General features: G+C 43.5%; 1 protein-coding gene and 1 non-coding gene across 3 annotated transcripts; one reads left to right on the top strand and one right to left on the bottom strand.

Annotated features, from left to right (window-relative positions):
• Nucleotides 1–514: 514 nt before the first annotated feature.
• Nucleotides 515–21,821, bottom strand: ZNF606 (zinc finger protein 606). 2 transcript variants are annotated; one of them, XM_045531923.1, is made up of 7 exons: nt 21,379–21,821; nt 20,255–20,348; nt 19,428–19,484; nt 18,835–18,923; nt 9,634–9,760; nt 9,239–9,334; nt 515–4,470 (listed from the first exon to the last, which is right to left on the bottom strand). In XM_045531923.1, exons 2-7 carry the CDS (start codon nt 20,283–20,285, stop codon nt 2,492–2,494), a joined length of 2,379 nt encoding a protein of 792 aa, XP_045387879.1. In that variant the 5' UTR covers nt 20,286–20,348; nt 21,379–21,821; the 3' UTR covers nt 515–2,491. The 2 variants fall into 2 exon arrangements, with proteins under 2 accessions (XP_045387879.1, XP_045387880.1); XM_045531924.1 differs by lacking the exons at nt 18,835–18,923; nt 19,428–19,484; nt 20,255–20,348; nt 21,379–21,821 and adding an exon at nt 10,183–10,348 and having other exon boundaries at nt 1,241–4,470.
• On the top strand, nt 11,643–11,750 carry LOC123624941. The gene has a single exon (XR_006730296.1). It is a non-coding gene; the product is annotated as a U6 spliceosomal RNA (small nuclear RNA).
• Nucleotides 21,822–22,366: the final 545 nt, after the last annotated feature.

The following is a 22,366-nucleotide window of genomic DNA, read 5'->3' as shown; positions in this document are numbered from 1 at the left end:
CAGAGAATTTAGACTCACTTTTGGTATTAGAATACAATATCCATATCATATTGGCAATATGATTCCGGATACATCATGCTGCTGTCTCTTTTTTTTTTTTTTTTTTGAGACACAGTCTCACTTTGTTGCCTGGGCTAGAGTGAGTGCTGTGGTGTCAGCCTAGCTCACAGCAACCTCAAACTCCTGGGCTTAAGCGATCCTACTGCCTCAGCCTCCCGAGTAGCTGGGACTACAGGCATGTGCCACCATGCCCAGCTAATTTTTTCTATATATATTTTTTTAGTTGTCCAGATAATTTATTTCTATTTTTAGTAGAGACGGGGTCTCGCTCAGGCTGGTCTTGAACTCCTGACCTCAAGCGATCCACCCGCCTCGGCCTCCCAGAGGGCTAGGATTACAGGCGTGAGCCACCGCGCCCGGCCTGCTGCTGTCTCTTAACAGAGATAATATTGCTAACTCTATTCTATCCTAGGGTCTTTGCACATACCACATGAGACATCTGTCAATAACCTTAATTTGCTCCTACAACATTCAACCACCAATGGTATCAGTCCCTGAAAGGTAAGGAATCAAATAGAAGTCAGAGGGTGAACACAGCCTCCCCACGACACCAGTAAACCATCATTTCTCAACCACCAGGGAGTCATGGACCCCTTGAGAATTGGAATAACCTTATGTACCCCAGATTTCTATTCAACACTCTTGAAGCCTATCTAGGAAGGATCCTTGGCCCCTAGTTAGAGCCCCACTCCAGGGAAAATATAGGAAATATTTATGAATTGGACAGAAGCTATCTGAGTTTTCTGATCCATCTTACCCTTTTTCTCCTGTGAATACTCAGAGACTTCCTCACTCTAGGTGGATTGGCTATCTCCCTTCTCTTCTCCACTGCCCTATCAAGCAATCTTTTCATCTGGGGAAAATAAGGAAAAATTAAACAATGAATTCAAGGGAGACCTTGAGAAATGGTGCTCCAACATGCAGTTGTGTCTGCGTAAAAGAACAAACACCCTCGCCCTCTGCTTTATCAGGGGCATTTTAAACCCATAAAGGGGCTTGCGTAGACCTCCACTGAGTCCTCCTCCATGGCCTATAATCCTCAGGGTTGTGGGCAGTGAAATCCTAGGGAATTCAGGTCCAAGAAAATGCAGTGATTCTAAATGTCCAATCCAGACTTCTTCATATTCCAAAAGGATCTTAACTCTTGTGTTACCAGAAGTCTTTTAGGTCAGAGGGACAAGGTAACTTAATTTCTCATTGTTTAGGATTTTCTTTTTATTATCAAATCCCTACTACAAAAACACTGAACAGAAGGAAAAATTAAGGACAAAAATCACTGGGGAGGAAGCATAACATATTCGTTAAAAACATGGAACTCTGGAGCTAAACAATCTCAGCTCCACTCCTCATTAACTGAGGTCCTTGATCAGATTCCTCAACACTTCTGTTTCAGTTTCCCCATTATTAAACTGGGATAGTAATGTGTCTACCTCATAGAGTTAAGGGGTTTGAACAAGCTAATACTTGGAAAGCATTTAAAACAAAGCCTAGCACATGATGAGTGCTATATGAATTTGTGAAACCGTAAAAAAAATCTTAAATTAACTGGGTTAATTTCTCTATAAATCTTTCAGATCCTTATCCATATACCTTTTTAGATCTGTTATAGCAAATATGTAAATACAATTCTGTGTTTTTTACTCCTTCATGTAATGTGTACTGATGCATGTCCATAATTATAATTTATAATGACTGCCTAAAACAAATTACAAAGTAATTGTCCAACAATGCAGTGAATAAACAATGGACACTGACACACTGGGTTATCAAGTATCACCTTTTGCTCCCACATCAGTCTCATACCTATAGGCAATAATTTTTCCACCATTAGTAATCTCATTTACTAATCTTTTCTAAGGTTAATCTTGATCAGCAGTAAATACACCATTCAATACTATTCTTTTCTTAAATTCAGATTTAGTATTTCATATTCTATTCCTTAAAGGGCACCTAGATTCTTCCCTTATAGTGGCAAAATCTATAATTATGCACAAAATGTTATTATTGTAAAGTTTTCCACCCAATACTCCAGCATGATGAAAATCAGTGTATCTCCAGTCAAAACACTTTTCTCGACATAAGAGTTTTTTCCCTTAATTCATGGTGATCTACGAATAGGTAAGAGCTCTTGCTAAAAGATGCCTCATTCCCCACGGTCATGTTCCTCAAGTATGTATTCCTGGTGGACCGTAAGGGGAGTTTAAAGTTTCCTTCACTGTAATTATTTGATGTTGAATTAGGGCTACATAACCGCTGAAAGCTTTTCCCTATTCCTTTCATTCATAGGATATCTTCTAAGACATTTCCTATTAAATAATAAGGGCAGAAGTCTCACTGAACTCTTAATGAAAATTTTCCCCTCTTGATTATTCTTATAGGGTTTTTTCAAAGTATTATCAAATGTACAATAAAAGAAAAACCTCTCATCAATTCAATTCAGTTTCTCTTCGTTGTGATTTCTCTGGTGTTGAAGTAGGGCTGAGTGCCCACTAAAGGCTTTTCCACATTCATTGCATATAAAGCGTTTCTCTCCACTATGCATTCTCTGATGAATAATAAGAGAAGAATTCTTACAGAAAGCTTTCTCACAATGATTACATTTGTAGGGCTTTTCTCCAGTATGGTTTCTCAGGTGTACAATAAGGGAAGAACTTTCATTAAATGCTTTTCCACATTCATTACACCTGTATGGTTTCTCTCCAGTATGAGTTCTCCGGTGTGCAATAAGGTGAGAGCTACAGTTAAAAGATCTTTCACACTGATTACATTTATATGGTTTCTCACCAGTGTGAATTCTCCGATGAGCAACAAGGTGACAGCTCTGACTGAAGGATTTTCCACATTTATTGCATTCATAGGGTTTTTCTCCAGTATGAGTCCTTTGATGCCTAACAAGGTGAGCCATCTGGCTACAAGATTTTCCACATTTATTACATTCGTAGGGTTTAATTCCAGAATGAATTATTTCATGTTTAGTGAGGGCTGAACGTTCTCTGAATGCTTTGCCACATTCTTGACAGTTATAGGGTTTCTCTCCTGTGTGAGTTCTCTGATGGGCAATAAGATGGGAGCTCCAGCTAAAGGATTTTCCACATTCAGTACATTTATATGGTTTTGCTCCAGAGTGAGTTCGTTCATGTTTACTAAGGGCTGAGTAATCTCTAAAAGCCTTTTCACATTCATCACATTTAAAGGGCTTCTCTCCAGTATGCATTCTCATATGGGCAATAAGATGGGAGCTCCAGCTGAAAGATTTCCCACATTCAGTACATTCAAAGGGTTTCTCTCCAGTATGAGTTCTCTGATGTCCAATAAGATGGGAGTTCCAGTTGAAAGATTTCCCACATTCATTACATACATAAGGTTTTTCTCCTGTATGAATTCTCTTATGTACAATAAGATGAGAATTCCAGCTGAAGGCTTTTCCACATTTATTACATTCATAGGGTTTTATTCCAGTGTGAGTCCGTTCATGTTTAGTAAGGGCTGAACGATTCCTAAAAACTTTTCCACATTTATCACATTCATAGGGTTTCTCTCCAGTATGAGTTTTCTTATGTTGAATAAGGTAAGAGCTCCAGATGAAAGACGTACCACATTCATTATATTCATAGGGTTTCTCTGCAGTGTAAGCACTTGTATGTTGAGTAAGGAATGAGTCATACCCAAAGACTTTTTCCCACTCATTGCATTTATATGTTTTCTCTACAGTACCAATTTTTTGATGCTCCATAAAGGATGAGAAGTAAAAGATATTCTCATATTCTTTGTAATCATACTGGTTTTCTCCAATATGAAGTCTTGGATGTTCATTAAATGATGGGCTCTGGTTAAAGATTTGATGGCATTCCTTATATTCATAGAGTTTTTCTCCAGCATGCATTCCTTTATGATCACCAAAATGTATTATATGATTGAAAGATTTAACAGCATCAGTACATTTGAAAAGATTATCTCCGGATTGCACTCTTACAGGGTGAATAGGCTGAATGGATTGGTAGAAGCCTTTGTCATAATCATTATTTTCATAGGTAATCTTATCTGCATACATTATGGCTGAGTTACATCTCCAATTTTCAGCATGTATATCAGGCTTATAGAAATGTTCTATCTGAGAAACTCCCTGAGATGGAACAAAGTTTAAGTTCTGGCTACACTCTGCCCCAAGTTCAGAGAATTCAGAGCTTCTTTGAGACAGTACTTGCTTTTGCATGAAGACCATTTGCCTCATAGCTGTACTCTGGTTCATGTGGTACATTTCTAATTGGTCTTTACATCCCAAAACTTGTAACCTGGAGAACCAAGGATCATTCCATATGTATCTTTCCAACTTCATGCCATGGGATTGTTCTTCCTCAAAAATGCTCTGTGTTGGGATCAATGCTTTGCTTTCAAGATTTCGCATCCATTCTAAAATAGACAGAAAAAAGCTGTGAGAGCATAGAAAAAGGCTTTAGAATAGAGTGAGAAAGGTGAGATTTATTGTCCATATTATCAAAAAGGCAAGTATGAATTTCTTTTCTAATACAGACTTGGAACCCAGAGAAAGATCATAATCAGGAAGAAGAAAATAGTAAAAAGTGAACACTAGTTAACCAGAATACATAGCGTGTGTTGAAAACTAATAAAATCACCTAAAAGTACTTTCCCATGAAGAGGAAGACCAGAATAACGGTGTGCAGGAAAAAGTTAACTCTGTGGGCCTGAGTGGCTTAAAACTTGCACATTCCCAAGATGGCCTGTTTTATGACTGGCCCTTAGACAACTTCTGGGAACTGAGATCTTGGAATGTTCTAATAAGAATGTTTCACATGCTCAAAGTATTGAAGCACACTGTGCCAACTTCTCTAGATAGTTTGTGCAAACAGTGTCATTTATAGTGAGTGAACACTTGCTTTTCTTCTGGAGGGTCTGGAGTTTCAGTGATTGCAATCAAGTCACATAGGCACTGTGTGCCTAGATGACCAACCCCTAGTAAATACCCTGGATTCCTAGGCTCAGACAAGTTTCCTAGTAGACAATATTTCCCACCTGCTGTCACAACTCCTTGCGGAAGGAATTAAATGTGCCCTATGTACCTCCACTGGGAAAGGACTACTGGAAGTTTACACTGGGTCTAACTCCGTGCACCTTTTCCCTTTACTGATGTCACTGTGTATCCTTTTATAGTAACAAACGATAATCCTGTGTATTATGAAAAAAGCTCAACATCTCTAATCATTAGGGATGAAAACCACAATGAGCTATCACCTAACTCCAGTGAGAATGGTTTTTATCATAAAATCCAAAAACAGGCTGGGTGCAGTGGCTCACGCCTGTAATCCTAGCACTCTGGGAGGCCAAGGCGGGTGGATTGCTCGAGGTCAGGAGTTCGAGACCAGCCTGAGCGAGACCCCGTCTCTACTAAAAATAGAAATAAAAATTATCTGGACAACTAAAAATATATATAGAAAAAAAATTAGTCGGGCATGGTGGCGCATGCCTGTAGTCCCAGCTACTTGGGAGGCTGAGGCAGTAGGATTGCTTGAGCCCAGGAGTTTGAGGTTGCTATGAGCTAGGCTGACGCCACGGCACTCACTCTAGCCCGGGCAACAAAGTGAGACTCTGTCTCAAAAAAAAAAAAAAAAGAAAAAGAAAAAGAAAAAATTAGCCAGGCAACTAAAAATAGAAAAAATTAGGTGGGCATGGTGGTACACGCCTGTAGTCCCAGCTACTGAGTGTCTGGCACCAGAGACAAGGCAAGAAAGTATAGTTTCTTCCTCCAGGAAGTTACAATCCATGTGATGAGAGGACATACCAAATAGTGATGAAAAATACACACAAAATATCACTTAGAGATTGTGGGTTGTATGTGCTACGTGGGTAGGAAATTAGAAAAGGAGATCAGCACTAACAGAAGCATTTAAGAATGGTTGCAACAAAAGAAACAACATTCAAGCTTGGTTCAGATACAGACTGCTAGTTCAGCATTAGCAAAGGCATGCATGATGCAGCCAACCTGTAAAGAGAACAATCAGGATGCCAGTTGGATGAACGATAAGGAGCTACTCAGGAAATGGGAAAAATAATAGAAAAAATTGGAAGATCTTGAAATCTGGTTGTTTTGTTTGTTAAAGGCACTATAGGTTTACTGATAGGAACCTCATGATGGAAGATTTCAGGGAGATGAATCTAGAAATAACATCTGAAGTGGCTAATAACAAGTATTTCCTCATCAACTGGAGCTGGATTTTTACCGGGAAGAGGCTTGACTTAGGGTGATGGTGGAAGCTGAATGACACCACGGACATTTCAGAGAAAGAAAATCTCAGTAATTAGAAGAGAGATTACTTCTTGGAGAGGAAAGAACAGGAAGTCAAGATGACTTCTCCATCTCCAGTTTAGGGGAACTGAAGAAGGCTAGCACCATAAATACACCTCAGAAAAATGGGAAAACATCTAGAAGGAATAGAACAGATTCCTGTTCTATCTACTGAGATCAAGGAGACTATTAAGATGCTTTGTGGCCTGGCGCGGTGGCTCACGCCTGTAATCCTAGCCCTCTGGGAGGCCGAGGCGGGTGGATCGCTCGAGGTCAGGAGTTCGAGACCAGCCTGAGCAAGAGCCCGTCTCTACTAAAAATAGAAATAAAAATTATCTGGACAACTAAAAATATATATAGAAAAAATTAGCTGGGCATGGTGGCGCATGCCTGTAGTCCCAGCTACTCGGGAGGCTGAGGCAGTAGGATCGCTTAAGCCCAGGAGTTTGAGGTTGCTGTGAGCTAGGCTGACGCCATGGCACTCACTCTAGCCCGGGCAACAAAGTGAGACTCTGTCCCAAAAAAAAAAAAAAAAAAAGATGCTTTGTAAAATGGGAGAAGTGCAAGGATGGAGGTGTTGGAACCACAGGGCTCAGGATGGTAACTGAGAATGGGCAGCACTGAGGATAGAAGAATTAAAGATAATGGAATCCCTGAGTTCTTAGAGCAAGGTTTCCAATCTGAATAGGCGGCAACTGGTAAGACTCTCCCCAAAAGTTCCCTTCATTAGAGTGGGTGGGAGATGTCCAACTTCAGGACTCCAGAAGAGGCTACGGCATATTGTCAAATTAAAAATAACAAGGCAAAGACAGTGTATATGGTATTCCACTTATGGAAAAGTAATAATTAACTACAATTCCTTTATGCTTGTAGTTGCATAAAGAAACTCTGTAAGCACACAATAGAAATCACTGTAGAAAGTGATTAGTTGGAGCAGAATGTCAGTGAAAATGGCAAAGTAAGGACATCTAAAATTTTACCCCTCCATAAAAGCAACTAAAAAACTGACAAAAACTGTCACAATACTTTTTTTTTTTTTTTTTGAGACAAGGTCTCACTCTGTTGCCCAGGGTGGAGTGCAGTGGCATGATCATAGCTCACTGTAGCCTCAAACTCTGAGGCTCAAGCAATCCTCCTGCCTCACAGAATCAACTTTTTCAAAATTCTGTAGATTATCCAAAGCTTTGCACCAACCAGGGAGCATTTATTCAAGAAAAATAACTGAATTTCATTAAGAACAGAGTGAGCTTTGTGGCATTTTAACTAGTCCCATCTCTGGCTCCCCAGCTCAGCAGTAGCCTTTGAAAATAACAGCCCCCATTTCTGGTACTAGAGTGAGCTGAACAAAACTGGAGCTTTCTCAAAACCTCATTCCCCAAAACACAGTTATTACTAGAACTGCCTGGTGGCTCCCTGGAAGACCCCACTGGAAAGGCTTATCTGTGTTTTCCCTGGAAAACTCTGACAGTAAACTCACATAGTGTTAAAAGCCTATAGGGAGAAGGTACTTGTCAAACACTTACAGGCAATTTTGTAAAGTCAGCACTGCCTGAGGTGATGGCATACAGGTGGGTTCAACAACACACTAACCAAAAAGATGAAAAGGAAAAGCTGAGGAATGAGATGTCCTAAGGACTCTGAAAAGCTCCAGCCTATAAGGCCACATGCATACACATCATAATTAAATTATCAAAAGGCAAAGCCAAAGAGAGAATCCTGAAAGCAGGAAAAAAGAAGCACCTCACATACAAGGGATACCCAATTATATTAACAGCTTCTCATTAGAAAGCATGGAAACCACAAAGAAAAAAAACTGAACCAAGAATTCTATATCCAGCAAAATTATCCTTCAAAAACTAAGGAGAAATCAAGAGAGTCCCAGATAAACAAAACCTTACAGGGTTTGATGCTACCAAACCTGCCCTACAGAAAATGCTAATGGGAGTCCCTAAGGCTGAAATGAAAGAACACTAAATAGTAGCTAAAAAATACCAATAAAGGGAACTATATAGGTAACTATAACAAGACAGTGTATATTTTTTGTTTGTAACTCCTTTTTTCCTATGCTTTAAAAGACAACTACATAAAGCAATAATTATAAATCTATGTTGATGAACACACAATGTATGAAGATGTAATTTGTGACATTAACAGCATAAAAGGAAGAGGACAGAGCTATACAGAAGGAAAGTTTTGGTATACTATCAAAATTAAATTGGTATTAATCCAAGTGAGATTGTTATAAATTATAATGTCAATTGTAATCCCCAGGACAAATACTAAGAAAATAACTCAAAAATTTATAGTAAAAGAAAAGTGATTACCTGAGTGTGCGCCTCTGTGTGTTGCTCTGTGGGTCTATGTTTGGTGGGTAAGAGTAATATAGATAGCAGCAGGGAGTATAAATGAAATTTTTCAGCTTACACATTTCATGTGGCTTTGAATTTTTTGAACCATGTGAATAAATTACCTATATAAAAAAACCTATTTTTGTTATTTTTTTTTTTTTTAAAGAAGCACCTGTGGCCACAGGCTTTAAGTTTGGCAACAGAGGAAATTAGAAAAAATTTCAAAGTAGGTAAGTGAATGAGAAGTAACCTTAGAGAAAAGGACAGCAGAAAATATGAGAGCCAACAAGAGAGTAGACGTCAAGGGAGAGAAATTGTAGCATACAAAAACTGCTACCTTATTAATAAGGTAGGGCGTCTTTGTTCTAAATCAATAGCAGCAAGAAAGTCAATACAAAGAGGGAGAAAGCTTCTCTAGCCGGAATTCTGAATGTATCTGAGGATAGTAACTCCGCATGGTCTTAGCCCATTTCTCAAAAAGGAGGCCTTGGAGGGAAGTTCCCTGCTCGCACTTGGGGCCTACCCTCACCTGGACAAGTGCTTTGAGGATATGCTTGCTCCACCGACCATGGCTCTTCTCCTTGCTCCAACAGGGAGATGACCTCAGGCTTGGTGATCTGATTCCCTACGCATGGAGGAAAAACATGGGACTTGTATAATGAGGCTTTGGGGCAGCCAAAGAAAGCTTCCCTTGCCTACTCCTCCCTGTGACTTCTCACTTGGGCAAAATAAGCATGGCTCCTCCCGCTCTCCCACTTTGTGCTTCATAAGCATTAGGAATTTCGTCCCTGAACCTCAGGGCTCAAGATCATCTCAGCCCTTCTGAGACACCTCCCTCACCTCCCCAGTAAGCTTTTAAACATGGAATAGCTAAAAGCATTGCAATGGAAACAGTTTCATTTACTTGGGTAGCAGCCGCCTTACCCACAGAAAGCAGGTGCCCATAGGTTTCCAGCATCACATCACGGTACAAGGTCCTCTGAACAAGGTCCAGCTGTCCCCACTCTTCTTGGGTGAAGTCCACAGCCACATCCTTGAAGGTCACTGGTTCCTAAAAGAGCAAACATGTTCCTTTTTAGCCTGGGGCCATCCCCTCCAATGTTTCTGGGGATGGAGTGAGGCTGACAATCCTGGGGAGAGGAGACAGGATGTAGAGGAACTGTCCTAAATATTCAAGATTCTGACTAATGTGGGTCAGGCCTCATTGAAAACCCCCAGGACCCCACATTTGGGATGTACTCTTAGAGAATCAGATACCTGGGCCCACAATAACCACAGCAAAGATGAGGAGGTCTCTCCTAAGAATCTTGCCCAATTCTAGTGTGGACAAGATTCCCACCTGGGCAATGATTCCTCCTCTGGAAATATAGCATTTAATATGGCCTGGATCAGAGTAGAAAGAGGCTATGAGCACTGGTTTTGGGCCAGAGACCCTGAGGCTGGAGTCTTTGGTCCAACATGCAGATCTAGGACCTGGAAGGGTGATCTGAACATCCACAGGCTGTCTTCCTGGCCACAGCAGAGAAGCTTCCATTCCCAGATCATCTCTGTCCAAGGACTGGAGCTAGGGGTGAGCATAATGTCCCAGAGCAGCCCGGGCCAAGGAGAGTCAGTCACACTTGCTGTCAAAAGCACTTGGGTTAAAAATAATCCAAACTGATGTTTTTTTGAAAAGTGAAACCCAGAAAACTCACTGGAAAACTAGAGGAAAAGAAGAACAATAACCTAAGTCTGATGTTTGCAATGGACATATCCCTTACAGTCCTTTTAAGAAATCGACTAGAGCCTCAAGTATCTGGGCATTCCTGGGGCAGAGTGGGGAGTGCGTGGAGGTATGCTGCAAGCCCCACATCCCCTGCTCACTCCTCAGCCCCCACAACCTATCCACACACTATGGTCCACCCCAGCTTCTGATCACCCTCCATCACCAGTGCAGAATCAGCCCCAAGACAAACACCCACTGATGTCTGCACAGACTGATGCATGTGCAGTACGTGTTTCCATCCCAAGGATCCTCTGGACCTCTACTCCTCCTGTTCACAGCTACATCACTTCTCTTCTACCCAAATGTGGCCTTTCCCATGGCCCTCCTTTCTGCCCCTCCTAGTCACTGCGTATAAATCGAGCATGTCACCTCTGATCTGGGCCAGCCCTCGCAGCTGGGTCTTGTTGACTTTCACCATGTCCACCTGAACTGTTTTCCCTCCACCTTCACATAACTGGTTTAAAACAAAGAACTGATTCTGTCCCCTATGATTCCCTTACCCAGAAAAGTCAACTCCTGCTGACACCTCACCATGCTCAACCTTATTGTAGCCATGGGGAAGACAGTCCATCCTCTTGTCCATGGCTAAACTTTGTCTGTGTCCCACCTCCTCAGAGACTATGCCCTGCCAAGAACCATCTCTCGTATCTTCGCACCCCCCTTTAGAGATGTCTCCTCCGACCTTGCCAGCTACCCCTCCTCTCATGACAGTCAACTTCCTACACAGTACATTCCACCCTCACTTCCCTTTCCTTGTCTTCTAGCCTTTACCCCACTGTAGTTCCTTCCTGCCTTTATTATCCATTTTCCTATTCCTTGGCATTGGAAATTTTTTCTTTATATTCATCATTCTTGCTGATCTACAGTGAAACATTTTGGGGCAATAAATAAGCATCAATTCTATGATTCTTATTTACACCAAGCTCTCACCAAGATCTCCAATGATTTGTGATTGCCAAGCCCAAAGTTCAATCTCTGTCTTCATCTTCTTTAACCTTCTGCAGCATTTGAAAGTGCTGACCACAACCTCCCTCTGTGAAACACTTCAGGGTTAATGCCAATTTCTTGGTTTTCCTCTTACAGACCTGCCCAGACCTAGTACCCTTGATTGCTACTGCTTCTATATTTTGTGGTAATATAAAGTGTTTTAATTTAAATATAACATATGGTGCTTGCTTCGGCAGCACATATAATAAAAATTGGAACGATACAGAGAAGATTAGCATGGCCCCTGCACAAGGATGACATGCAAATTCGTGAAGTGTCCCACAAAAAAAAAAAAAAAAAAACAAAAACAAAAAATAAATAAATAAATATAACATATGGACAGAAAAGTGCCTAAAAAAAAAAAAAACAAAAAAACCCAAGCTCAATGCACTTCCACAGAGCAATCACACCTGTGGAACTGGCTGGGGGACTGTGCTTACTGTCCAGCATGCTTCTGGCCCTGTACCTGTCTCACACCACCTAAAATCCCTGGGTGTGGCAACTTCTTAGATGGCTTCAGTGTTCACCTACACTTACCATCGTCCAAACCCACACCGTAGCAGCTGTCAAGCTGGTGAACTAAACCAGAAATTTGTTTCCCACCTCTCCCAAGACCCCAATGAAACCACCGTATGTTTAAAGAGGAATAGAAGAATTACATCTAACAGACACAAGTGGCATGAAAATTCAGAGTGGTTCTGCAACCCCTAAAGAAATAGTGGACAATGACAATGGTCGTCAATGACTGCTAAGCCACAGATGAAAGGCAGACAGGGAGCTTTATAATGGAGGGGTCAGTCTGACAATACCTGTACCCACTAATCCATATCATCCGAAAATATGACAACCAGACACTGTGTGCCCACTGATGCAACACAGTAGGAAGGATCCAGCACCACCTACAGAGTATTCTGTACCAAATGAATCTACTCAGGCCTCTAGTTCAACTACCAGTTTACAGGAGATGAGGTAATAGAGGAACTCATTCAATGACATCATAAAAGCAAAAGTCAGGCAAGCTAACAAGACAAAACACCTAGTCTCCTCAGCATGCAAAGCACACGGAATGTGTGGGCCTTGTTTAAATCCTGATATAAATGACACAACAACTGTAAAAAGACATTTTAGGGACAAGTGGGGAAAACAGAACGTGGACTGGGTATTAGGTAATATTAAGGAATTATTATTAATTTTGCTGGGTGTGATAAAAGTATTGTAGAAGGTATGTATCTGTTAGATATATACACAGTATTTAAAGGTGAAATGATACCATTCTGAGATTTGTTTTAAAATACTCCAGTTTAAAAAAAAAGGTCGTGTTGGAATAAGATGAAAAGAAAGGCAGCAAGCTGAAGGCTGACTGGGCCTGAGCTGAAGCTGGTGAATCTGAGTGCCTGTGGTGGGCTAAATAACACGCCCCTCTCCAAGGGTGCCCATGTCCTAATCCCTAGAACCTGTGACTGTGACCTTAATGATAAAAGGTGTGAATAAATTAAGGATTTTGAGATGAGGAGATTATTCTGGATTATCCAGGTGGGCCCGATGTAATCACCAAGGTTCTTGTAAGTGAGAGAGGGAGGCAGGAGGGTCAGATAAGGCAATGCAAGCAGAGTTTGAAATGCTGGACTTTGAAGATGGAGGAAGGGGCATGGGCTAAGGAATGAAGGCTTCAAGAAACTAGAAAAAGGAAGCAGATTCTCCCCTGGAGCCTCCCGAAGGAACACAGCCCTGAGACCCATTCTAGAGTTCTGAGCTCCAGAACAATAAATTTATGTTGCTCTAAGCCATTAAGTTCGTGGTAATCGGTTACAGTGGCAACAGAAAACACAGGGTTAATGTTCTAGTTCTACGTTTAGGTTTAAAAAACTCCTAAATAAAAAAAGGTTTCTTTAAAGAAAGTAAAAGAAATAACCTAGCCAATGAAAAGAATGGGCCATCAGCACCCAGAGTTCCACACATTCCTGCAAGATGCAGATCAAAGTGAGGCTGACCAACTCAACACAGCAGAGGTGACCCCAGCCCCTCAAGCCAGGAGCTGTCCACAGGACCCGCAGGAAGCAGGAATGAGAATAAGCCTGAAAACAGATGTGACAAAGGCCTGTAATCGGGACAGCTTTGCCAGCCCCCACTCTGCTGGCAGCCCTGCACTCATACCTGGGCAGAACTCCCAGGAGCCTTCTCAGGCTCAAGTGTGGGAGGTTCTCAAGCTGCCCAGGTGAATTAAGACCTCTTCAGTCCCACGTGGGGGAAAGCGAATGGAGTCTGTAGCCTGACAGCTTGTGCCCAGCAAATTGAAAGCAGAACTGACCTGCTCATCCTGGCCCACCCAGGCACACAAGGCCTAGAGCAAGCCTTGGGGAGAGAGAGCGCTGGGGAGTGGCAGGCACCCATTAGGAACAAGAACTGCTCAGATGCAGCACAGGGGAACTCCCATAGCCTCACAGCCCGTCCCTGGCAAACACAGGCTCCTGGACACAAGGAACACTTGCCTCACAGGTAGAGAGACCGAACTCAGTGGCCAAGAGGAAACAGAATCTAGACAGCAGCCACATCCAACTTTCAATGAGCTGTAATTCCTATTTTCAGATTCTCAGACCAGGGAGATTTCAGTATAAAATGGGCAGGATGCTACAACACAGGCTCTCTGAGAGAACAGGAAAGAATGCATAGAATATGAAGGAACAAAAGACACAGCAATCAGTTCAGTAGGCCCCAGAAAGAGTTCTCTGGTGATAAGAATCTGACTGCCATGCCCCTATAGCCTGCCAAGAAAAGGACATGGAATGCAAAGAGATGAGAGACACAGCAATTCATTCAGGAGATCCATGATCTAACAGACAACCCCAGAAAGAGAATATAAAGGAAAAGGACAGGAGGGAATTATTATTTTTTCAATAACACAGGACTTCCCAGCTACTTGGGAGGCTGAAGTGGGAGGACTGATGGAGCCCAGGAATTCAAGGCTGCAGTCAGCTATGATCATACCACTGCATTCCAGCCTGGGTAACGGTTCAAGACCCCATCTCAATCAGTCAATCAATCAATCAATAAATAGCACAGAACTTTCTAAAAGACACAAAAAACACTAGCCATAAACAAAGACAGATACATTTGACAAAAACATACCAAAAAACATTTGACTGGTAAGACACAAGTGGAGACATGCTACAGACAGGAAGGTAATTTATATATGGCAAAGAATCAGAATCCACAATGCATGTGAAATACCCACATAGTCTCTAGAAATCTAGGAATAGGGGGAGAGAGACAGAGAGAAGGAAATACACATGGCCAATAAAGATATCAAAAGATATTCAACCTCAGTGGCAATCATGGAAATGCAAATTAAAATAATGCAATACACCTTTTTGGTCTTGAGGTAAGCAAAAATTAAAAGGCCTGATAATGTCAAGTGTCAGCAAAGATGCAGGGAAATGGGCACCTTCTCCCACAGCAGGAAGACTGATAAGTGGCTATGCCCCTGTGTCAAGCAACGTGGCAGCACTAGTAATACTGAAAACACACACACCCTAAAATCAAGCAAAATTGTGCTTCTACAGATATGCCTAAACACTAAACATGTGCACAAAGTCAAACTACAGAAATGTTCACATAGCTTTGGTTGGACTAACAAAAACAATGGGGGGAACAGGGACTTATAAGCCCATCCATAAAAGAAAGGGTAAGTAGGGAGATGCACTTCTCTAGTGGATACCACCTGGTAGTGCAAAAGGAATGAATCTGACCTATCTATATCTATCAACATAGATGGACCTCAAAGTTGAACAAAGAAAGCTACAGAAAAACATGTAGAAAAAAATGTTCAAAAAAACAGGCTGTATATGTTATGTTTATATAATCTACGTATGAATATGAAAATGGATTAGCTGTGTACACGCTGAATCCATGAGCAGTCACCTGAGAAAGGGTGGGAAAAAATGTTATTGAAGACTACGTAAAAAAAAACAAAATGTAAGAAAACATTAATAACTGTTCAGAGTGATGGGGATGGTATTTGCTCATTTATTTTTTATTTTCTATAATTACTAAATTTGTCAAATTTTAAAACTAAATAAAAGGAAACACTTCCAGAATTGAAAAACGAGACGTTATCAAACTGGAAGGCCTGTGGACTACAAAAAGCAGGAAGAAAAAACACCCCCCAGCTGAGTATGCCCCCATGTTGGGGCCCACAAATCACAGACGCCTCACCTCAGGTATGGTAAGAGGACACAGTAAGTATCTTCAGCCTAGAATCCAAAGGAAAATGAAAAACCAAGAGGCTAGAAGGAAGACATGATGGAAGACAGGCACCTAGTCTCATCAGCCATGGAGATGAGAGGGGTACTCCAACGGTAGGAGAAATGCAGGCTTCACTGTTACCTGCTGAGGGGTGAAGATGCAGCAAAGAGAAGGGCCTCCGCCTGAGGAGGAGAGAGCCCCTGGGTTCCAAAGGTAACCCTTATGAGCTGAACTTGCACTTACCAATCATATCCTAGGATGACTTGCAAGATGTTTCACCCAAGTATTCTTGCACATATGCATTCTCACACATATCACTTTGCACACACGTATAAGCGTTTATCTAGGCATTCTAAAGCACTTTACAGAATCTGCTAACATACCAGCCACATGTTTAAACCCTGTGAGGGTCTGAAGGAGAGGAGACTAAGGGTTTTGGGCTGGGTCTCAGATCCCCCTTTGCCAGGGATCTTGCTCAATTGTTCAGTGAGTTCCTTAACAGTTGGCCCCTTCATGGAACCTGGGGCAATTCAGATGGTCTCTTTGGTAGAATTTCATTATTAATATTTTAGTACAAACTCATTGCAGGGAAGGAAAATGTAACTAGACCGTGCACATCCTCAATTTTGACCAAGAATGGGAGCAGAATATTACTGGTGTTTTATGTACATTATGTTTATAAAGCAGAAAGCCTTGGTGGATCATTACAGAAGGGTTTGAGAACATTTTCATATTTGGGATGCTAGCTGGGGGTTTTACATGAACTGGGATATTATCACTACTATTATTCTTATTATTTTCCCCTATTCCTCAAAAATGGAAGCCAGGTTCCTGCTAGCTAAAACTTCACTATCCAACACACTTCCAAGAATGGACTATTCCGATAATGAGGGAAGACAGCATTTGATGTTTTCATCAGGTAAATGCTTTATTTCAATAAATATTTAACCTGGAGGGAACAGTAAAAGGACATGGGGCTCATTTGTGTTCCTGAAGATCTCAATTAAAAACTCACATGATTCAAGTCTGAGTTTCCCACAGGGAAAAATCCAGAGTGTGTGGGGGGCACCAGGAGCATGTTCTCAGAAATCACAACTCTTCAGACATTGGAGGGTGTTGTTATTTTAATTCTGTTTTATTTTCTCAGCATTAACTCTGATAATTCTCAGAAACCCTTGTGTAAATCAAGAGTAGAGTGTAGCAAAGTGGTTAATAGGGCTTCTTCACAGCATTTTATTACAGCTAACTTCCGTTCCCACGAGACTGATTCAGGGCTAGTCTTTCAGCCTAGCCTAGCTTCACTACTGATGATTCTGTTATAGGATCTAATAATGACTGTACCTCATAACAGCAGCAAACCTCACAGTCCAATTCTGATGCTAGACAACAACCACCCTGCATCACGTAGTTCAGGCCCTTCTGCTTCCAGGGGACAGCAACGCTGCCATGTGGGGACAGCATACTTACGATGCACTTCACCCACCAGCTTTGAAACTGTGGGTGGTTTTATTAATTTTTTTTAATTTGGGAGAAGGCATAGAGATGTTATGTTAAATATTTTTATATCATAGTATCTGACATTTGCTTGATTCATTGTTTTAACTTACAAATAAAAGACATAAATAAAGCCAGATATAAAAGGCCACATGTTATATTACTTCATTTATATAAAATGTCCAGAATAAGCAAATCAATAGAAAGTAGATTAGTGGCTGGTGGCCAGGGGCTGGGGGTAGGGGGAATAGCAAGTGACTACTAATGGGTATAGGATTTCTTTTTGGGGTGGTGAAAATGTTCTAGAATTAGATACTGGTGATGGTTGCACAATTCTGTAAATATACTAAAAAACCACAGAGCTGTATACTTTAAAAAGTAAACCTTATAGTATATGAATAATATCATCTCAATAAAGCCATTATTAAAAAAAGTTTAAGTCTCTGCCTCTGCTGAGGATGCTGGGCAGGGGAGGAGGGAGATGACACCTCTCCCATACCAACTTCACTGTCTTATTTCTCTTGGGAGCCACCCTGTGCCCTTACTGTTACAAAGCCCCCTTCTTTGACTTCCTTATACATCTGTAATCTTACTCTCCTTCCCAGCTCCCAGGCCATGGTCAGACTGAAGTCTGAAATCCCAACCTGCTTCCTACAGCTCCTTCTCTCCTCACCCATCAGGGGAATCTTACCAGCCATATTCTGGACCCTGGTGCCTCCTGTTCCCAACACTTATGAGGCTCTTTATTACCACCAGGACGGAGAACAAATTCTGCAGCAGGCATTCAGGGTTCAGCTGGATTCATCCTGGCCTCTCCATCCTAAAATCTAACTGGGGTCAGTCTGCATCCAAACACTGGTCACACAGTGTGCCTGCCACCTGGCCTCCCAAACGCACACTGTGGTGTGCTACAGGAGGTCAGACTCCTGCTCACCAGGCTGTACCCATCTGGCTGACACATTTCCTTCACCACTTGGCCCAGGCCTCCCAGGCAGCCTCCCACTCCACAGCATAAGGATCCCAGCTGCTCTGTGCTTCCAAAGACCCCTGCACAGACTCCATCCCATATCCCAAGGCATCAGTTGGCCTAAGCTCCTGCAGGGCTCGGGACCTCCCTACATGTCTCAGGCTTCTTATGTCCTGCACTGCATGTGTGGCCCCAGGCAGGATATGAGGCATCATTATCTCAGTGAATAACCCTGTAAAGAGGTCTGGGAGTTCCTCAGAGTGGTAGCTCACATCTGTCCTTGTTCCCCTCACAGCAAGCCCAGAGCTCAGTGCACAGCATCAGCCTAAATGAGGCACTGAACATGTGAATAAAGATGGGAGAAGGAAAGAGAAGGGGGGCTGACTGCCAAGAGGGCTGTCCCTCATCAACCACAACAACCTCGGGCACAGTCGGGGCTCAGCACTGTGGAGACGCTGATAGACAGCAAGGCTCCAAGTCATGAAAAACTGCCTGAATTCTCCTTATTTGCACTCAGGAAGCATTAACTTCCAGCTGATTCCTTCTTTACACAAATTCTAGCTATTGTAAATTGAGGAACCACATGGACTGGAATGGCCAGGGATAACCAGGACACTCATCCTTTGGGAATAGGGCAGCCCTTCAGGAATAAGTGGAGGCCCCATCTCACCTGGACCTGGGCTGTTGGGAGCCCAGTGGCCCTCCTCTCCTCCTCGCGACTTCCCTCCACATGCCAGGCAGGGTCCTGAGAACACAGAGCTGGGGAAGGAAAAAGAAGTCACGGAGGCAGCTCTCCCTGCCAGATGCTTGCCAACATAAGCCCTTCCTCCCCGGGGACTGAGGAGGGCCAGCCCCTGCCATCCCCCTTGGACACCCTCATTTTACAGAGAAAGGAATTAGGGCTCAGAGAAGGTTAGGAAAGTGCCAGAACACATGAATCCCTCACTGACTCCTATGCTGAGGCACCATCTCTGAGAAGCAGTGTCTTTTCACAGCCTTTCTATGCCTGAGCCCTAAATGACCACACATTAATTCTCACGCATCCTATCCTTGAGATGTCAACATCACCTTATCCCCCAGCAGAGGTTTTCTGCTCTTTCCTTGTTTCAACTCTGTATAGAGACAGATCTGGACCACAAATCCCCTTCCCTAAAGCCCCATCTGGTCCCTAGTTCTGATCCTCAGCTGTGGCACATCACTCCAGGGAAAGGCCACAACATGGCAGCCAATGTGCCCTGACAGAAACACAGGCTCTTGACTCACCCCAGGAGGCCCACGGATCAATAGCTGCCATCCCCCAAGACTGGTCCGTAAGGGCACCTGCACAGAAGGATCAGGTTAGGACTGAGACACCAAACCTAGCGATTAAAGGTGACAAAATGGAAAAAGAGACTGTCTCACTAGTAGGCATGACAAAATTCCATAAACAGAACCCAAGCACATGCAAACAAAATCCAACATAAGCTAGATTAATACAGAAATATATAGGTGGGTCACTCTTAGTAAATTTATTGATATGATGTAGCCACAGAACAATTAAAACCAGAACCCTTTAAATGGCTGAAGAGGTATCTGATAAAATGTAATATTATCTAATTTTTTAAAAATATAAGTAGTGAAAGGATACTCCCTTGGTATCTTCAGTAAATGAAATCTCACTTAAAGATAAAACACAGCAATGACATCACACTGAGATTGTTTTTAAATTACAGACCAATGCCATGTAAGTGAAAAACATTAATGAAAGTAAAAAAAAAAAAATACGGGAGCAGCAGAGATAACATTTTGATTGTATGTATGAATGTCTTCTAAGAAACCCCACAAATCACGAGAAAATCTTTTAGAGCTGATGATGCTTCTCAGGAGACAACTATGAAATATATAAAAGTTACACTGTCTTTTATGACAACAGTTTTCCCCCTCTATCACCAGCCAGTTCCAATTCTGACTCCCAATCAGTTCTAGGTCTGTACCAAGACAAGCAGACCCCTTCCCATCCCTAAAAGTCCTCAGCCCCTCCTCAGCTCTGACCCACAGCTACAGCAGTTAACAGCTAGGTGAGACCCTGAAGAAACAGGATTTAAACTCACCCCAGGAGGCCCATGGGTTGATGGCAGCCATCCTGAAGGATTGATCAGGACTGACCTGACTGGGGGCTTGACCAGGAACACTGCAATTCCCAACCTAGTGACAAAAGTGGAAAAAGACAAAACTGGCCCTTTCTCAAGAAGATCCAGTGGGAACAAGGTAAGAAACCCATCCACAGAAGCAACAAAAGACTCCTAAGGAGCATTAAAAGAAAATAGAATTTACACGTCAAAAATATGACAGAATTCCTGAAGAGAAATGAAGAGTAACTTGCATAAACTGAAAAAAAGGGCACCATCCTGGATGAAAGGGTAGAAATTTGTCAGCCGTTCCCAAGAGAGGGCAGTCACAACAAATGGAACTTCTCAGTTAATTTGGCACAAAAACATTGTCAAATCTACCTGCAACCCTCATATATTAGCGGTTGCCTCAAGGTAAGGAAAGAGGGAAATGGGGTGTGACTGCTTAATGGGTGCAGGGGTTTCTTTGAAGGGGTGGGGAAATGCTCTAGAATTAGTGATAAGTACACAACTTTATGAATATACAACAAAACCACTGAAATGCACACTTAAAATTGTTACAGTGATGAACATTATGTTATGTAAATTTTATCGCCCCCACTCCCAAAATAATCCACTTACAAGGTCCACTAGGCCCAAGTTTGTCTGTCCCCTCCTGGTGTGGAGGAGTCAGAGATGGGTCCGGGCCCAGACCCCTAACTCCCCAGGTTCCAGATCTTTGTATAAGGCCTTTTCAGACCTCTCAGTCCTGGGTATGTGCTCCAAAACTCTGCACTGGGATCTGCTCCAAAACTCAAAGCAGACAAACTGTATTTTTGCACTGTTTTTTTACAAATTGATAGCCCCACCCCCACCCCCGGTCACTCCAAGTTTAAAGGAACGCGGGGCTGTTGCCAGGCCACGACTGACGTCTTTCACAGCACATAAAATGAATGTGCACGGATGAGAAATGCCTGTTGGGGAATGAAACGGGGTTATTATTCCCATTAACAGCCTCAGAGGCGACCTCATCACCTGCTTCCCGCCTCCCGCCCCAGATATCCTCCTTAACCCCCGACGCGGATGCGACGCTCCAGGAGCTCGTCCCAGCAAGCGGCCGACCTTACCTGGCTTACAGCCACCGGTCCCCCCACCCTTGGAAGACGACTCAGCGGGGTCGAGGTCGCTTCGCCTGGGGCGTCTGGCTTTTGTCCCGTGTCGAAGTCTGGCCCAGCCGTGCGCTTGTGAGTCCCACGCGCGACCTCGGGGACAAAGGCGCGCCGGGCCCGACCTCCAGGGCTCCCCGGATCCCACCCGGCCCGACGAGGCCGCGCGCCCGTAGGTGGGAGGCGGGCGGGCGGGCCGAGAGCAACGGGGTTGCGAAGCCGGCGCGGGAAGGGCAGGCGCAGGACCCGCCCTGGCGCCGCGCCGGCCCCGACCGCAGCGCCGCCTCTCTTTGCCGCCTCTGTCGACCCTTCGTCCCCGCGGCGGCGGCGACAGCAACCCCACAGCCGGCCTAAGGCCTCACCTCGGCCGCGGACAATGGCTGCCGCTCCCCCGGCGCCGACCGGGACGCGGCGCGGGGACTGCTGGGAGTGGTAGTCCGACAGCTCACTTCCGGTGTCGGGCCTCGGCGCAGCCTCGACAGGCGCGCTGCTGCTCCGCCCGGAGTGCCAGCTGCGAGGCGCTGGACCCGTCAGGGCGCTGGTGTCAGAGGCTGCGGCGAGGTGGACGGTGTTGTTGCAGCCCCAGACCGCCCTCCATCGCGCCGCTGCCCACCTTGAGAGGGCCTGGGTAAGTCGCGGCCCCCGAGCCTCAGTTTGCCCGTCCGTAAAATGGAGGCTTAATGATAGCCGCGTTCGCAGTGGGAGCTTGACGGGTCTGAGCGCTTTCTGCGTCCCAGACGCAGGTCTGAACGCTCCGGAGGGATCATTTCACTCATCATTCAGAAGATTGTGAGAAAGCGGCTGCTATTATACCCTTTTTTAAAGATGAGGAACCTAATTCTGAGCTTCCGCTTGCCTTTGAAGCCCCACTTCAAAGAGATCGTTCCCAAATCTCTTTCCAGACGGCAAAACGTTACGGGCGTATTAGTTAGCATCGACCTATTTTGTA

Source organism: Lemur catta, chromosome 19 (genome assembly GCF_020740605.2).
Source record: "Lemur catta isolate mLemCat1 chromosome 19, mLemCat1.pri, whole genome shotgun sequence".
Classification (NCBI taxonomy): domain Eukaryota; kingdom Metazoa; phylum Chordata; class Mammalia; order Primates; family Lemuridae; genus Lemur; species Lemur catta.
The sequence above is the reverse complement of the archived record's forward strand: the minus strand, read 5'-3'. Positions and strand labels throughout refer to the sequence as shown.